This window comes from Symphalangus syndactylus, chromosome 17, assembly GCF_028878055.3.
Source record: "Symphalangus syndactylus isolate Jambi chromosome 17, NHGRI_mSymSyn1-v2.1_pri, whole genome shotgun sequence".
Lineage (NCBI taxonomy): Eukaryota > Metazoa > Chordata > Mammalia > Primates > Hylobatidae > Symphalangus > Symphalangus syndactylus.
This window is the reverse complement of record NC_072439.2, coordinates 17,046,680-17,064,270: the sequence shown is the minus strand read 5'-3', so window position 1 is coordinate 17,064,270 and position 17,591 is coordinate 17,046,680. Positions and strand designations below refer to the sequence as shown.

Here is a 17,591-nt window from a genome sequence, read left to right as displayed (position 1 = left end):
AACAGAGGCAGTGAACCCAGAGCTCCAGCCACAGCCGCCCAGGACTCAGTCTCCCCCTACAGCCCAGGAGCCTCTGGAGGGTCCAAAGTCTAACTCTGTCTTTAGGTCCCCAGGTTCATCCAGCACAGATGCCTAAGAAGGATTTAACCAGTTCAAGTGACTTGAGGTTGGCCCTGCCGGTGACCTAGAGCGTGTCCCTTCCTCTCTGCCAGCCTCAGTATCCTTATCTGCCAGGTTGGGGGGACCTTGGCACCCTACTGGCTTCACAGATCCCATGAGATAAGGGGTGCAGGAAAACTACCTTACAAGGGGTAAAGGTCTGGCTGCCAGGAGCCACTCCCTGAGAACAGAGGAGGACAGATCTAGCAGCGGAACAGGTTCGCGTCTATAAATCCCCAGCCAGAGACCAGCGCGGGCAGCCCTGGGTGGGACACCTGGCTGCAGCTGCCTTCCTTTGCTGTGTGATTCTAAGGCTCACTGGCGGCCTCTGGGCTTCCCCTTGTCCTGTCTATGGAATGACGGGAGGTTGGTTTCGATTCCTCCACGATTCTGTCAAGGGCTGAGCTTTCCTGGGGAGGTGAAAAGGGGCTTCCCTGAGGACCCAACATTACTGTACCTCCTCCCTCAGGAAGCAGGGGTGAATCTGGGATTTCGGGTGGTCACTGTGGGAGGACAGGGCTGGGGTACAGAGCAAGAGGCTGCCTGGGTTCAGATCAGCCTCTTTGCATCTTTTTGTTGTTGTTTGTTTTTGAGACAGTCTCACTCTGTTGTCCAGGCTGGAGTGCAGTGACGCGATCTCAGCTCACTGCAACCTCTGCCTCCTGAGTTCAAGTGATTCTCCTGCCTCAGCCTCCCAAGTAGCTGGGATTACAGGTGCCCACCACGATACCCAGCTAATTTTTGTATTTTTAGTAGAGACGGGGTTTTGCCATGTTGGCCAGCTGGTCTCAAACTCCTGACCTCAAGTGATCTGCCCACCTCAGCCTCCCAAAGTGCTGGGATTACAGGCGTGAGCCACCAGGCCTGGCCACCTCTTTGTATCTTTAAACACCAGCCAGTGACCTCCAGGACCCTGGGGTGGACTTCAGGGAGGGAACACACCCCAATTTGTTTGGAAATTTGGGGATCCACTTTTTCCTGGTGATAAGACCCCTTCCTAATGGGTTCCCAAAAAGACTTCATAATCCCTGGTCTAAATGTTTTTCGGGAGGCATTTGGCTTACTTGGAGGATACCCTGATGCTGGGACCCCAACATTAGAGGTTGAAAGTATGGTAGCCCAGAGGAGAAGATGAGGTTTGGGGTTTAGTGCCCCAGCAAGTCAGAGCCCAGGGTTTCCCAGGACGGAGGAAGACGGAAGGGTCACAGGAGGGACAGGGTTGGGGAATCTGTCTTAAAAGATAAAAAGTTGTGACCACTTTCTGGACCTTACCTTTCTCTTTCTCTTCCTTCCACAGATGAATTGGGTGAGTATCACAAGGCAGGTTTGCGGGGAGGCTGAGGGACCCAAGTGCCTGCAGAAGGGGGTCTTGGCCTTCCTTGTTCAGTGGGGGTGGGGGAGAGGTGTCACTGTGTGACTTCCAGGACTGTGGAGGGATTTGAACGAAGTCATGCTCTTAAGGTACTTAGCAGTGCTTGACACTTGGAAAACACTCAGCACACCAGAGGCTGTGTGGCTCACGCCTGTAATCCTGGCACTTTGGGAGGCAGAGGCAGGAGGACTGCTTGAGGCCAGGAGTTCAGGACTAGCCTGGGTAACATAGTGAGACCTCCATCTCTACATAAAATTTTTAAAAATTAGCCGGGCATGGTGGTGCACACCTGTAGTCTCAGCTGCTCAGGAGGCTGAAGTGGGAGGATCACCTGAGCCTGGGAGGTCGCCTGGGAGGTCGAGGCTGCAGTGAGCTATGATTGCACCACTGCACTGCAGCCTGGGCGGCAGAGCAAGACCTTGTCTCAAAAAGAAAACCAATTAAAATAAAATGTTATTAATCCCCTAGTGAGTACAGACAGACGCTGTTCTAGGCCCTGGGGATTATCCATGAACAAAACTTAAGTCCCTGCCCTCACAGAGCTGATAGCCCGGTGTGGGAGACAGAGGAAAATGATAGATGAACAAGGTAATGTTAGCCTGGGCTAAGAGCTGTGAAAGAAATAAACAGGACAAGCGAGAGATGGCCTGGAGAAGCCACATTAGGTTAGGCTTTTCTGAAGAGATAACATAGGTGCTGAGACCAGGAGGTGAAGCAGCCAGCATGGCTTGAATGGGAGACCATGTGGAACAGGCAGTGGAAGAGCAAGTTCTTTCTTATTTATTTAAGTTATTTTTTGAGACAGAGTCTCGCTCTGTTGCCCAGGCTGGAGTGCAGTGGTGCTATCTCAGCTCACTGCAACCTCCACCTCCCAGGCTCAAGCAATTCTCCTGCCTCAGCCTCCCAAGTAGCTGGGAGTACAGGCATGCACCACCATGCCTGGCTAATTTTTGTATTTATTTATCTATTTATTTAGAGATGGAATTTCACTCTTGTTGCCCAGGCTGGAGTGCAATGGCATGATCTTGGCTCACTGCAACCTCCACCTCCCGGGTTTAAGTGATTCTCCTGCCTCAGCCTCCCGAGTAGCTGGGATTACAGACGTGGGAGACCATGCGGGCTAATTTTTGTAGAGACGGGGTTTCACTATGTTGGCCAGGCTGGTCTCGAACTCCTGACCTCAATTGATTCACCCACCTCGGCCTCTCAAGGTGCTGGGATTACAGGCGTGAGCCACCGCACCTGGCCTCCCTGACTCTGTGTGTGTGTGTGTGTGTGTGTGTGTGTGTGTGTGTGTGTGTGTGTTAAATGGGATGGAAAACGTCTCGGGGGTAATCAAGCCTTTTTTTTTTTTTAATTTTTGAAAGAATCGGCATCACCACCCGTTTTTTCTTCTCCCGCAGAGATCATCGACGAGTACATCAAGGAGAACGGCTTTGGCTTGGACGGGGGACAGCCCGGCCCCGGCGAGGGGCTGCCACGCCTGGTGTCTCGCGGGGCGGCCTCCCTGAGCACGGTCACCCTGGGCCCCGTGGCGCCCCCAGCCACGCCGCCGCCTTGGAGCTGCCCCCTGGGCCGACTGGTGCCCCCAGCGCCGGGCCCGGGCCCGCAGCCGCACCTGGTCATCACGGAGCAGCCCAAGCAGCGCGGCATGCGCTTCCGCTACGAGTGCGAGGGCCGCTCGGCCGGCAGCATCCTTGGGGAGAGCAGCACCGAGGCCAGCAAGACGCTGCCCGCCATCGAGGTGGGCCCGGCAAGCGGCCCCGGGCGGGTGGGACTGGGGCTTCCCCTGCACCCCGGAGCCATCCACATGCATTTATACGTTTATTTGATGGTGGCTATTATTGTTGTTGTTATTGTTGGACTAGATATTAATTATACTATCACCTGGCCTGGAATCCAAAAGGTTCAGAAAAAACGAGGGGTCGGACATTTGGCTGGGCACGGTGACTCGCGCCTGTAATCCCAGTACTTTGGGAGGCCGAGGCGGGTGGATCCCTTGACGTCAGGAGTTTGAGACCAGCCTGGCCAACATGGTGAAACCCCATCTGTCCTAAAAGTACACAAATTAGCCGAGTTTGGTGGCAGAATCCCAGCTATTTAGGACGCCAAGGTGGGAGGATCAGCTGAGCCCAGGGAGGTGCAGGCTGCTGTGAGCTGAGATTGCACCACTGCATAGCAGTCTGGGTAACAGAGCAAGACCTTGTCTCAAAAAAAAAAAAAAAAAAATGAAGGCGGGTCTTGGTGCGGTGGCTCAGGCTTGTAATTCTAGCACTTTGGGAGGTCGAGGCGAGCGGATCACTCGAGCTCAGGAGTTCTAGATGAGCCTGGGCAAGATGGCAAAACCCCATCTCTACAAAAAATACAAAAATTAGCCAGGTGTGGTGGCACATGGCTGTAGTCCTAGCTACATGGCAGGGCTGAGGTGGAAGGATCGCTTGAGCCTAGGAGGTCAAGGCTACAGTGAGCCAAGATCGCACCACTGCACTCCAGCCTGGGCAACAGAGCAAGACCCTGCCTCAATTAAAAAACAAACAAATATATATAACACTGGAGGCCGGGCGCGGTGGCTCACGCTTGTAATCCCAGCACTTTCGGAGGCCGAGGCGGGCGGATCACGAGGTCAGGAGATTGAGACCACGGTGAAACCCCGTCTCTACTAAAAATACAAAAAATTAGCCGGGCGTGGTGGCGGGCGCCTGTAGTCCCAGCTACTCGGAGAGGCTGAGGCAGGAGAATGGCGTGAACCCGGGAGGCGGAGCTTGCAGTGAGCCGAGATTGCGCCACTGCACTCCAGCCTGGGCGACAGAGCAAGACTCCGTCTCAAAAAAAAAAAACAAAAAAAAAACACTGGAAGTAAAAAAAGCAAAGGTGATTACTTTTGGCAGGGTATTAATGTATTAATAAGGTACAGGTAAGTTTTATTTTTTTGAGACGGAGTCTTGCTCTGTTGCCCAGGCTAGAGTGAAGTGGTGTGATCTTGCCTCACTGCAACCTCCACCTCCCAGGTTCAAGTGATTCTCCTGCCTCAGCCTCCCGAGTAGCTGGGATTACAGGTCCACCACCACGCCTGGCTAATTTTTGTATTTCTTAGTAGAGATGGGGTTTTGCCATGTTGGCCAGGCTGGTCTCGAACCCCTGACCTCAAGTGATCTGCATGCCTTGGCCTCCCAGAGTGCTGGGATTACAGGTGTGAGCCACCGTGCCTGGCCTCTTTGGTGTCTGTTAATCTGGATCTGTTCTTCAATCTGTCTTTGTGTTTCGTGAGTTGAACATCTGTGGAGAACAGGACGGATGTTTTATAGAATGTCCCACATTCTGAGGCTGGGCGTGGTGGCTCATGCCTGTAATCCTAGCACTTTGGGAGGCTGAGGCAGGCGGATCACCTGAGGTCGGGAGTTCGAGACCACCCTGACCAACATGGAGAAACCCTGTCTCTACTGAAAATACAAAATTAGGGCCGGGCGCGGTGGCTCACGCTTGTAATCCCAGCACTTTGGGAGGCCGAGGCGGGCGGATCACGAGGTCAGGAGATCGAGACCACGGTGAAACCCCGTCTCTACCAAAAATACAAAAAATTAGCCGGGCGTGGTGGCGGGCGCCTGTAGTCCCAGCTACTCGGAGAGGCTGAGGCAGGAGAATGGCGTGAACCCGGGAGGCGGAGCTTGCAGTGAGCCGAGATCGCGCCACTGCACTCCAGCCTGGGTGACAGAGCAAGACTCCGTCTCAAAAAAAAAAAAAAAAAAAAAAAAAAAGAAAATACAAAATTAGCGGGGCGTGGTGGCACATGCCTGTAATCCCAGTTGCTCGGGAGGCTGAGGCAGGAGAATCACTTGAATCCAGGAGGCAGAGGCTGCGGTGAGCCAAGATCGTGCCATTGCTCTCCAGCCTGAGCGACAAGAGCAAAACTCCCTCTAAAAAAAAGAAAAAGAAAAAAAAGAATGTCCCATATTCTGCGTTTGTTGGCTGTTTCCAGATTAGGTCAGGTTATGCATTTTTGGCAGAAACACTCCAGCAGTGATGCTGTGGCCTTCTCATTGTCTCACATCAAGGGACGTGGGATGTTGTTATTGCCAATATTGGTGATGCTGAGTTGGATCCTGCAGCTAATGTGACTATCAGGTCTCTCCATGATAAAGATACAACTTTCCCTTTGTAATGAATTAGTAAGTTATCTATGGGATGATATACTGAGACGTATCATCCCATGTTTAACTGTATTCCCCAACTTCTAATTTCTAAGGCATTTTTTTTTTTTTTGGAGACAGGGTCTCTCTCTGTCACACAGGCTGGAGTAAAGTGGCACAAGCACGGCTCACTGCAGCCTCCACCTCCCAGGCTCAAGAGACCCACCTCAGCCTCCTGAGTTGCTGGGACTACAGGTGCGTGCCACCGTGCCTGGCTAATTTTTGTATTTTTTTGAAGAGTCGGTATCTCACCATGTTGTCCAAGCTGGTCTTGAACTTCCAGCCTCAAGCAATGCTCCCACTTTGGCCTCCCAAAGTGCTGGAATTACATGTGTGAGCCACCGCACCGGCCTAATTTCTAAGTCTTCCCAGGCAGTTATTCTGGCTCAGAGTTGTTTTTTTTTTTTTTTTGGTTGGTTGTTTGTTTGTTTGTTTGTTTGTTTTGAGATGGGGTCTTGCCCTGTCACCCAGGCTGGAGTGCAATGGTGCAATCTCAGCTTACTGCAACCTCCGCCTCCCGGGTTCAAGCGATTCTCCTGCCTCAGCCTCCCAAGTAGCTGGGATTACAGGCATGCGCCATGACGTCCAGCTAATATTTTGTACTTTTAGTAGAGATGGGGTTTCACCATATTGGCCAGGCTGGTCTTGAACTTGTGACCCCGAGTGATCTGTCTGCCTCGGCCTCCCAAAGTGCTGGGATTACAGGTGTGAGCCACCGTGCTCGGCCCCCGGAGTTGGTTTTGATTTCCAAGATTTAAAATGGTAAATGCCTAACCATAGGGAATGACTTGTCTCCAAATCTGGATTCAGGATTTTTTTTTTTTTTTTTTTTGAGATGGAGTCTTGCTCTGTTGCCCAGGCTGGAGTGCAGCGGTGCGATCTCAGCTCACTGCAACTTCCACCTCCCAGGTTCAAGCGACTGTCCTGTCTTAGCCTCCCAAGTAGCTGGGATTACAGCCGTGCACCACCATGCCCAGCTAATTTTTGTATTTTTAGTAGAGACAGGGTTTCACCATGTTGGCCAGGCTGATGTCAAACTCCTACCCTCAGGTGATCCACCTGCCTCGGCCTCCCAAAGTGCTGGGATTACAGGAATGAGCCAGCACGCCTGGCTTGGATTCAGGCTTTTTTTTTTTTTTTTTTTTTGAGACGGAGTCTCACTCTGTCGCCCAGGCTGGAGCACAGTGGCGCGATCTTGGCTCACTGCAAGTTCCGCCTCCCAGGTTCACGCCATTCTCCTGCCTCAGCCTCCCGAGTAGCTGGGACCACAGGCACCTGCCACCACGCCCGGCTAATTTTTTGTATATTTAGTAGAGACGGGGGTTCACCGTGTTAGCCAGGATGGTCTCGATCTCCTGACCTCGGCCTCCCAAACTGCTGGGATTACAGGCATAACCCACCGTGCCCGGCCAAGGATTCAGGATTTTTATCCCCATCTTCAGAGTAGGAAACTGAGGTTAAAAGAGGGGCAGTTAACTGCACAGGGCACACAGCAAGTTTACTCTAGTAATTACCGCCATTTACTGAGTGCTTCCACGTACCAGGTACTTTGCATACTATGGATACCTATTTTACACATAAAGACAGTAAGACCTGAGAGGTTTATCTTGTAGATGGCCAGTAGAACAGCCTGGATTTGGTGCCAGGTCTGACTTATTCTAAAGCCTAATGGGCCAGGCATGGTGGCTCACGCCTGTGATCCCAGCACCTTGGGAGACTAAGGCAGGAGGATCACTTGAGGCCAGGAGTTCAAGACCAACCCAGGTGACATGGCAAGATGCCCGTCTCTATAAAAATAAAAAAATTAGCCAGGCGTGGTGGCATGCACCTGGGGTCCCAGCACCGTGGGAGGCTGAACGGGGAGGATTGCTTGAGCCTGGGAAGTGGAGGCTGCAGTGAGCCATGGTCACACCACTGCACTCTCCAGTCTGGGTGACAGAGCAAGATGCTGTCTCAAAAAAAAAAAATCTAAAGTCTAGTGTTTTTTCCACAGTCCCAACTGACATCTCAAGGATGAAAAGCTTTCAGCCCTGGAGTCTGCATGAGTCCTGAGACTGTTGACTCTAAGCTTTTCAGAATCTCTTACTATTACAGCGAGGAACTGGTTAAATGAATGGTTTTAACCCTATCTGACCCAGTGAGATTTGTAGACAATATTATCTACCTCTCTTCACAGTCACTTCCAAAGTCCATATTTTATTTTATTATTATTATTTTTTTGAGATGGAGTCTCGCTCTGTCGCCCAGGCTGAAGTGCAGTGGCATGCAACCTCCGCCTCCTGAGTTCAAGTGATTCTCCTGCCTCAGCCTCCTGGGTAGCTGAGATTACAGGTACCTGCCACCAGGCCTGGCTAATTTTTGTGTTTTTAGTAGAGACGGGGTTTCACCATGTTGGCCAGGCTGGTCTCGAACTCCTGACCTCAAGTGATCTGCCTGCCTCGGCCTCCCACAGTGCTGGGATTACAGGCGTGAGCCACCGCGCCTGGCCAAAACTCCATATTTTACACCAAACTGTAGTATAAAAGAGAAAGAAAAGGAAATTAATACAGCATATTTATAATCACATTTATTTCAATATGTAAATGCCCCACAGGATATATGAGGAAGGTGGCAGTTGTTTGTGACTATATATAGGCTCCTTGTTAATGCCGTGGCCACAAATGCAGCCTGACCCAGCTGCGCAGGCTTAGTGACTTAAATGTCACACGTGCAGGGTTGCGGTTGGTGAGGGGATTTTCCAAAGTGGCGAACAACCCTTGGTCTAAACAATTAGCTTGCTGGTTGCAATCCTTCAAAATTCAGTGGGTATTACAGTTATGGGAAACTCCAGCCTGGGTGACAGAGTTAGACCTCGTCTCAAAAAAAAAAAAAGGAAAAACAATTATGGGAAAGAATATTATTTGTGTCAAACAGAGCAAGGGCCAGGTGTGACGCATGCCTGTTAAGCCCAGAAGTTTGGGAGACTAAGGTGGAAGGATTGCTTGAGTCTGGGAGGCGGAGGTTGAAGTGAGCCGAGATCGTGCCATTGCACTCCAGCCTGTGCGAGATCCTGTCTCGAAAACAAACAAACAAACAAACACCACTCAGCAACAATAGAGCAAGTTTCTGGGATCTGATCATTTTAAACAGGTTTCTTATTGACTCGAATCTTTGGCAGGATGTTCAGAAGGCTTGCCGGATATGGGATGGCTGTCCGGGACTGTCCCCGGTATTATAAACTGCCCAGCATATCTGGTCGTGTCTACTTGCGGTGGGGTCCACATCACAGTGTCAACCAGCCACCCCCAAATCCCGTTTTTCCCCTAGGGGGCAGTACTCCCCCACTGAGACCAATGGTTAATGGTATTTTATAGGCTTGAGCTTCAGAAGTTCAGAGCAGGCTTCAGAGGGTATTTGATGCCAGCAGGGCTGAGCCGGTGACTCAGAGATGCCAAGTGGGACTGGCCCTGTCTAACGGGGCTGTTTTTTATTTGCTGCTGCCTGCGGCTGCTGAGCAAAAATTCTGGCTTCACTTGCTATAACTTCCTTTTTTAAAAAAGAAAAATGTGGGGAGGCCGAGGTGGGCGGACCACCTGAGGTCAGGAGTTCGAGGCCCTGGAGGCTGGGATCGCACCACTGCACTCCAGCCTGGGCAACAGAGAGAGAATCTGTCTAAAAAAAAAAAAAAGAATTCCGGAAATCTGAAATAATGTGATGTCTTATAATTTTAATTGTGGGCTCCAAGTTTTTCCTAATCTTTTAGTTGGAAACAAAGTTTTAGTTTTTTTTCCTGTCTAGTTTTTTTTTTAAGTTTTATTGCGGTATAATTGATGTAAGAAAAATTGCACATACTTACTGTATACATTTTGATAAATTTGTTATTATTTCTTTTTTTTTTTTGAGATGGAGTTTCACTCTCGTTGCCCAGGCTGGAGTGCAATGGTGCGATCTCTGCCTCTCGGGTTCAAGCGATTCTCTTGCCTCAGCCTCCTGAGTTGCTAGGATTACAGGCCTGTACCATCATGCCTGGCTAATTTTGTATTTTTAGTAGAGAGGGGGTTTTGCCGTGTTGCCCAGGCTGGTCTCAAACTCCTGGCCCCAGGTGATCCACCTGCCTCAGCCTCCCAAAGTGCTGGGATTGCAGGTGCGAACCACCGTGCCCAGCCATTTTGATTAGTTTGGATGACAAAAGAATCTAAACCTAGAGACCAGGCGCTGTGGCTCATGCCTGTAATCCCAGCACTTTGGGAGGCCGAGGCAGGCAGATCACCTGAGGTCAGGAGTTCGAGACCAGCCTGGCCAACATGGAGAAACCCCGTCTATACTAAAAACACAAAAATTATTGGCCGGGCGCAGTGGCTCACGCCTGTAATCCCAGCACTTTGGGAGACTAAGGCGGGTGGATCACGAGGTCAGGAGATGGAGACCATCCTGACTAACATGGTGAAACCCCGTCTCTACTAAAAATACAAAAAATTAGCCGGGTGTGGTGGCGGGCGCCTATAGTCCTGGCTACTCGAGAGGCTGAGGCAGGAGAATGGCGTGAACCCAGGAGGTGGAGCTTGCAGTGAGCCGAGATCGCGCCACTGCACTCTAGCCTGGACAACAGGGCGAGACTCCATCTCAAAAAAGTAAAATAAAATAAAAATATAAAAATTAGCCAGGCATGGTGGCAGGCATCTGTAATCTTAGCTACTTGGAAGGTAGAGACAGGAGAATGGCTTGAACCTGGGAGGCAGAGGTTGCAGTGAGCTGAGATTGTGCCATTGCACTCCAGCCTGGGCAACAGAGCAAGACTCCATCTCAAAAAAAATAAAAAAAGAATTTAAACCTATAGAAAAGTTAAAAATAATACACTGAGTATCTTTGAAAGGTGAGTGCCTTGCCGGGCGCGGTGGCTCAAGCCCGTAATCCCAGCACTTTGGGAGGCCGAGGCGGGCGGATCACGAGGTCAGGAGATCGAGACCATCCTGGCTAACATGGTGAAACCCCGTCTACTAAAAATACAAAAAATTAGCCGGGCGTGTTGGCGGGCGCCTGTAGTCCCAGCTACTCGGGAGGCTGAGGCAGGAGAATGGCATGAACCTGGGAGGTGGAGCTTGCAGTGAGCCGAGATCGCGCCACTGCACTCCAGCCTGGGGGACAGAGCAAGACTCCGTCTCAAAAAAAAAAAAAAAAAAAAAAAAGAAAGGTGAGTGCCTTTTTTTTTTTAAATTTTTTTTTGAGACGGAGTTTCGCTGTTGTTGCCCACCATGCCCTGCTAATTCTGTATTTTTAGTAGAGACAGGGTTTCTCCATGTTGGTCAGGCTGGTCTCAAATTCTCGACCTCAGGTGATCCACCCGCCTCAGCCTCCCAAAGTGCTGGGATTACAGGTGTGAGCCACCATGCTCGGCTGAAAGGTGAGTGTCTTTCATCTGTATTCACCAGTTGACATTTTGCCACATCTGCTGTGTCTCTCATTCTGTCTCCACACAGGCAAACATACACACACACAGATACATACATTTTTGTTTTGTTTTGAGACAGGGTCTTGCTCTTGTTGCTCAGGCTGGAGTACAGTGATGCCATCACAGCTCACTGAAGCCTGGACCTCCAGGGTTCAAGCAATTTTCCCACCTTAGCCTCCTGAGTACCTGGGACTACAGGTGCATTCCACCACACCTAGCTAATTTTTGTAATTTTTGTAGAGATGGGGTCTGACCATGTTGCCCAGGCGTGTCTTGAACTCCTGTGCGGAAGCAACCCACCTTCCCTGGCCTCCGAAAAGTGCTGGGATTACAGGTGTGAGCCACCACGCCTGGCCGACACATTGTTTTTTTGATGAATCATTTACAAATGAATGGTAGCCATCATGCTACTTCACCCCTAAATACTTCAGTATGTATCTCTTAATAATAAGCTCCTCTGTAGCTACAATCTCATTAATCACCTCTAGGAAAATTAGTAATCCCATCAAATCATGTAACATACAGTCCATATTTCAATTTTCCCAATTGTTTCCAGAATGTGTTTTATAGTTGTTTCCTCCTCCTCAATCCAGGATCTAACCAAGGATCACGTTGCATTTGGTTGTCCTATCTCATTAGTCTCTCTCTCCTTCTCTCTTTATTTATGTATTTATTTATTTTTTGAGAAGGAGTCTTGCTTTGTCACCCAGGCTGGAGTACAATGGCACGATCTGGGCCCACCACAACCTCCGTCTCCAGGGTTCAAGTGATTCTCCTGCCTCAGCCTCCCGAGTAGCTGGGACTACAGGCATGCGCCACCACGCCCGGCTAATTTTGTATTTTTAGTAGAGACAGTGTTTCTCCACGTTGGTCAGGCTGGTCTCGAACTCCTGACCTCAGGTGATCCACCCACCTCGGCCTCCCAAAGTGCCGGGATTACAAGCATGAGCCACTGCGCCCAGCCCTTCTCTCCTTTTTTAAAAAAATTAAGATATAATTGATCATATATAGTTAAGATTAAAGCTCTGAATTTTTACATATAATGTATACATATGTAGTTTACACAGTGTAACTACCTACCACCCAGGCACCCAGGTCACAATACATAATTTATTCTCTTTCTCTCTCTCTCTTTTTTGTTTTTTCTTTTTTGAGACAGGTTCTTTGTCACCCAGGCTGGAGTGCAGTGATGCAATCTGGGCTCATTGCAACCTCCACGTCTCAGGCTCAAGCGATCCTCCCACCTCAGCTTCCAGAGTAGCTGGGATTATAGACGCCTGTCACCACACGTGGCTAATTTTTGTATTTTTTATAGAGACGGGGTTTCACTATGTTGCCCAGGCTGGTCTTGAACTCCTGGTCTCAAGCAGTCCTCCCACCTCAACCTCCCAAAGTATTGGGATTACAGGCGTGAGCCACTGTGCCTGATCCATCATATTGTCTTTTAACCCCAAATGTGGCACCCATCTTTTTTTTTTTTTTTGAGACAGAGTCTCGCTCTGTCACCCAGGCTGGAGTGCAGTGGCGCGATCTCGGCTCACTGCAAGCTCCGCCTCCCGGGTTCACGCCATTCTCCTGCCTCAGCCTCCCAAGTAGCTAGGACTACAGGTGCCCACCACCACGCCCGGCTAATTTTTTGAATTTTTAGTAGAGACGGGGTTTCACCATGTTAGCCAGGATGGTCTTGATCTCCTGACCTCATGATCTGCCCACCCATCTCTGCCTCCCAAAGTGCTGGGATTACAGGCGTGAGCCACCGCGCCCGGCCATGGCACCCATCTTTATAGTCTTCCATGACACTGAGATTTTCACGTGGTGGCTCATACCTGTCATCCCAGTGCTTCAGGAGGCCAAGGCAGGCAGATCGCTTGAGTTCAGGAGTTTGAGACCAGCTTGGGCAATGTAGCAAAACCCCGTCTCTACTGAAAACACAAAAATTAGCCAGGCATGGTAGTGTGCGCCTGTATTCCCAGCTACTCAGAAGGCTGCAGCAGGAGAATCCCTGGAGCCCGGAGGCGGAGGTTGCAGTGAGCCGAGATCTCCTGCCACTGCACTCTAGCTTAGGTGATACAGCGAGACCCTGTCTCAAAAACGTTTAAAAAAGGCCGGGCACGGTGGCTCACGCCTGTAATCCCAGCACTTTGGGAGGCCGAGGCGGGCGGATCACGAGGTTAGGAGATCAAGACCATCCTGGCCAACACAGTGAAACCCCATCTCTACTGAAAATACAAAAAAATTAGCCAGGCATGGTGGCGGGCGCTTGTAGTCTCAGCTACTCGGGAGGCTGAGGCAGGAGAATGGTGTGAACCCACAGGCAGAGCTTGCAGTGAGCAGATCCAGCCTGGGCGACAGAACGAGACTCCGTCTCAAAAAAAAAAAAAAAAAAAGCCTGGGTGGCCTAAAAAAGCAGCCTGTAGGGCAGATATTATATGAGGACCCCATTTCATCAGTTGGAAGCTTCTGATTTAGGATATCAAAGTGGCCTTTTTTTTTTTTTTGAGACCGTCTTACTCTGTCACCCAGGCTGGAGTGGAGCGCAGTGTCAAGAACTCAGCTCACTGCATCCTCCGCCTCCCAGGTTCAGGCGATTCTCCTGCCTCAGCCTCCCGAGCAGGTGGGATTACAGGCATGCGCCACCATGCCGGGCTAATTTTTGTATTTTCAGTAGAGACGGGGTTTCACCATGTTAGCCAGGCTGGTCTGGAACTCCCGACCTCAGGTGATCCGCCCCCCTCAGCCTTCCAACGTGCTGGGATTACAGGCATGAGCCACCTTGCCCAGCCCAAAGTGGTCTTAAGCAAACACATTCCATCCTCCTGGTCGTGGGAGAAGGTTGGGGAGCTCCCAACAGAGGCCCCCCAGTGGGGAGAGGGTTGGGGAGCTGCCAAGGGAGGCCCCAAGGAGTTTGGATGGATGCAGGCATCTGTGATGGGACCCCCAAAGAGGACTTCTCTGCCCGCAGCTCCAGGATTGTGGAGGGCTGCGAGAGGTGGAGGTGACTGCCTGCCTGGTGTGGAAGGACTGGCCTCACCGAGTCCACCCCCACAGCCTCGTGGGGAAAGACTGCACTGACGGCGTCTGCAGGGTGCGGCTCCGGCCTCACGTCAGCCCCCGGCACAGGTACCCACCCCCTGACCTCCGACCTCTCATCCTTGATCATAGAGATTCTAAGCGAATGGAGATCACCCATGAAACCTTAGAGCAGAGGGCAGCTTGGGTAAACCCTCCCCACTGGCTCTCCTAGGTGGGAAAACAGGCCTGGGGACAGTGGAGGGCCTCACTTAGGCCTGCAGCCTTGCTGCACACATATTCTCATACATTTTATCCCTATTTTGTAGAGGAAGAAACTGAGGCTGAGGCTCAGAGAGGGTAAGGAACACAGATAATTGATGACAGAGCTGGGATTTGACTGCAGACCTGACTTAACTGCAAGGTCTGTTCTTTCTCTTACTTTACAATTTATCTCTTTTTTTGGGGGGGGGACAGAGTTTTGCTCTTGTTGCCCAAGCTGGAGTGCAATGGTGCGATCTCAGCTGACTCCAACCTCTGCCTCCCGGATTCAAGTGATTCTCCTGCCCCAGACTCCCGAGTAGCTGAGATTACAGGCACGTGACTCTACACCCAGCTAATTTTTTTGGATTTTTATTAGAAATGGGGTTTCACCATGTTGGCCAGGCTGGTCTCCAACTGCTGACCTTAGGTGATCCTCCCAGTTCGGCCTCCCAAAGTGCTGGGATTACAGGCATGAGCCACTGTGCTGGCCTTTTCTTTCTTTTTTAAAACACAAGCACTGTATAACTTTTATTTTGCATATGTCCACAAATGCTTACACAACATACAGTGGCTACATCTAAAACTTTGAGCATTTTTTCATAGTGCAAAGAGACAGAAAGTGACACACTTCACTGTGTTACACAGACTTTGGGGAGAGCCCTAAAGGCAGCCCGCACTTCAGAGGTAGGGCTGAGTATTGCTCACACTCAGGTTCTGAAGATTTAATTTTAGGAATTTTTAAACTTAGTGAAAATGTCAGTTCCAAGAGCAGAGATCTTGTCTCTTATGTTCCCTGCTGTATTCCGAGTGTCTGGCACAGTAACTTGCACATAGTAGGTGCTCAGGAAATACTTGTGGAATGAGTGAATACTGCCATGTTATGCAATTTGCAGACCCATCAGTAATGGGTGAGAGCACCTGATTCTCCACAACCTCACCAGCACCGGATATTATGAAGCATTTTGATTTTTGCTATTTTGATGAGTGCCCCAAAACAAAGGCATCTTCATTGGTTGTTTAATTTTCAGTCTTTCTTTCTTCCTTCCTTCCTTCCTTCCTTCCTTCCTTCCTTCCTTCCTTCCCTTCCTCCCTCCCTCTATTCCTTCCTTCCTTCCTTCCTTCCTTCCTTCCTTCCTTCCTTCTTTCCTTTCTTCCTTCCTTCCATCCTTCCTTCCGTCTCACTCTGTTGCCCAGGCTGGAATGCAGTGGCGTGATCTTGGCTCACTGCAAGCTCTGCCTCCTGGGTTCAACTGATTCTCCTGCCTCAGCCTCGCAAGTAGCTGGGACTACAGGTGCCCGCCACCACGCCCGGCTATTTTTTTTTGTATTTTTAGTACAGACAGGGTTTCACCGTGTTAGCCAGGATGGTCACCATCTCCTGACCTCGTGATCTGCCCGCCTCGGCCTCCCAAAGTGCTGGGATTACAGGTGTGAGCCACTGTGCCCAGCCTCTTTTTTTTTTTTTTTTTTTTTTTGAGACCAAGTCTCACTCTGTCACCCAGGCTGGAGTGCAATGGCGTGATCTCGGCTCACTGCAATCTCTGCCTCCTGGGTTCAAGCGATTCTCCTGCCTCAGCCTCCCAAGTAGCTGGGATTACAGGCGCCCACCACCGCATCCGGCTAATTTTTGTATTTTTGGTAGAGACGGGGTTTCACCACGTTGGTCAGACTGATTTCAAGCTTCTGACATTGTGATCCGCCCGCCTCGGCCTCCCAAAGTACTGGGATTACAGGCGTGAGCCACCGCACCTGGCCCTGAAGTTTTCTTATTTTATTTATTTATTTATTTTGAGACGGAGTCTTGCTTTGTCACCCAGGCTGGAGTGCAGTGGCGCGATCTCGGCTCACTGCAAGCTCTGCCTTCCAGGTTCACGCCATTCTCCTGCCTCAGCCTCCCAAGTAGCTGGGACTACGGGTGCCCGCCACCACGCCCCGCTAATTTTTTTGTATTTTTAGTAGAGACGAGGTTTCACCGTGTTAGCCAGGATGGTCTCGATCTCCTGACCTCGTGATCCACCCATGTCGGCCTCCCAAAGTGATGGGATTACAGGCATGAGCCACCGTGCCTGGCCTGAAGTTTTCTTATTAAAGATGAAGTTGGCCAGTGTTCTCACGTGGTAAAGATAAGGCATGTTCCAGATCTTCTCAAGAATCCTTGACATGCTTCTTTTTATTTTTTGAGACAGATTCTTGCTCTATCGCCAGGCTGGAGTGCAGTGGCATGATCTCAGCTCACTGCAACCTCCACCTCCCAGGCTCAAGCAATTCTCCTGCCTCAGCCTCCTGAGTAGCTGGGATTACAGGTGTGTGCCACCACACCCAGCTAATTTTTGTATTTTTAGTAGAGACAGGGTTTCACCATGCTGGCCAGGATGGTGTCAATCTCTTGACCTCGTGATCTGCCCACCTTGGCCTCCCAAAGTGCTGGGATTCTACGGATGTGAGCCACCGCATCTGGCCGAAAGGTTTATTTTATTTTTTATTGTTTGAGATGGAGTCTAACTCTGTTGCCCAGGCTGGAGTGCAGTGGCGTGATCTCGGCTCACTGAAACCTCTGCCTCCCCGGTTCAAGTGATTCTTTTGCCTCAGCCTCCCGAGTAGCTGGGATTACAGTCATGCACTACTGTGCCCGCTAATTTTTGTATTTTTAGTAGAGACAGGGTTTCACCATGTTGGCCATGCTGGTCTTGAACTACTGACCTCAAGTGATCCTCCTGCCTCGGCCTCCCAAAGTGCTGGGATTACAGGTGTGAGCCACTGCGCTGGCCTTCTGAGAGGTTTAAACCCCAGACCGTTTCTAATGCTGGGACCCCTGGGCCTGGGATGTCAGCCCCTGAGAGCCTGAGCCCCACAGCAGCATCTGCCAGAGCCCTCCTGCAGGTTAGGGCCACACTTGCCTGCTCACGAGCACTCCTCTCCCTCCCCTGTCACCCCCTCAGTTTTAACAACCTGGGCATCCAGTGTGTGAGGAAGAAGGAGATTGAGGCTGCCATTGAGCGGAAGATTCAACTGGGCATTGACCCCTACAACGGTGAGCACCCCTTGCCTGACCTGACCATCACGTCCTCCCAAACCCCTTGCCTTCTGTGCTCACCCTGGTCCCCTCACCACTCCAGGCCCCACCGTCTCCTCCAGCCCCATCCCTTCCCCGTTCCCCTGTACCCCAGAGAGG

General features: G+C 50.7%; 1 protein-coding gene across 2 annotated transcripts in view; it reads left to right on the top strand.

The window, feature by feature from the left end:
• The window catches only part of RELB (RELB proto-oncogene, NF-kB subunit), a 37,056-nt gene that overhangs the window by 7,421 nt on the left and 12,044 nt on the right, over positions 1-17,591 (top strand). The window contains exons 3-6 of one of the 2 annotated variants that reach the window (XM_055251143.2): positions 1,457-1,465; positions 2,935-3,275; positions 14,109-14,266; positions 17,359-17,450. In XM_055251143.2, the coding sequence (XP_055107118.1) occupies positions 1,457-1,465; positions 2,935-3,275; positions 14,109-14,266; positions 17,359-17,450 (600 nt within the window). The remainder of the gene's footprint in view (positions 1-1,456; positions 1,466-2,934; positions 3,276-14,108; positions 14,267-17,358; positions 17,451-17,591) is intronic. The other variant, XM_055251144.2, reaches the window with a different exon arrangement.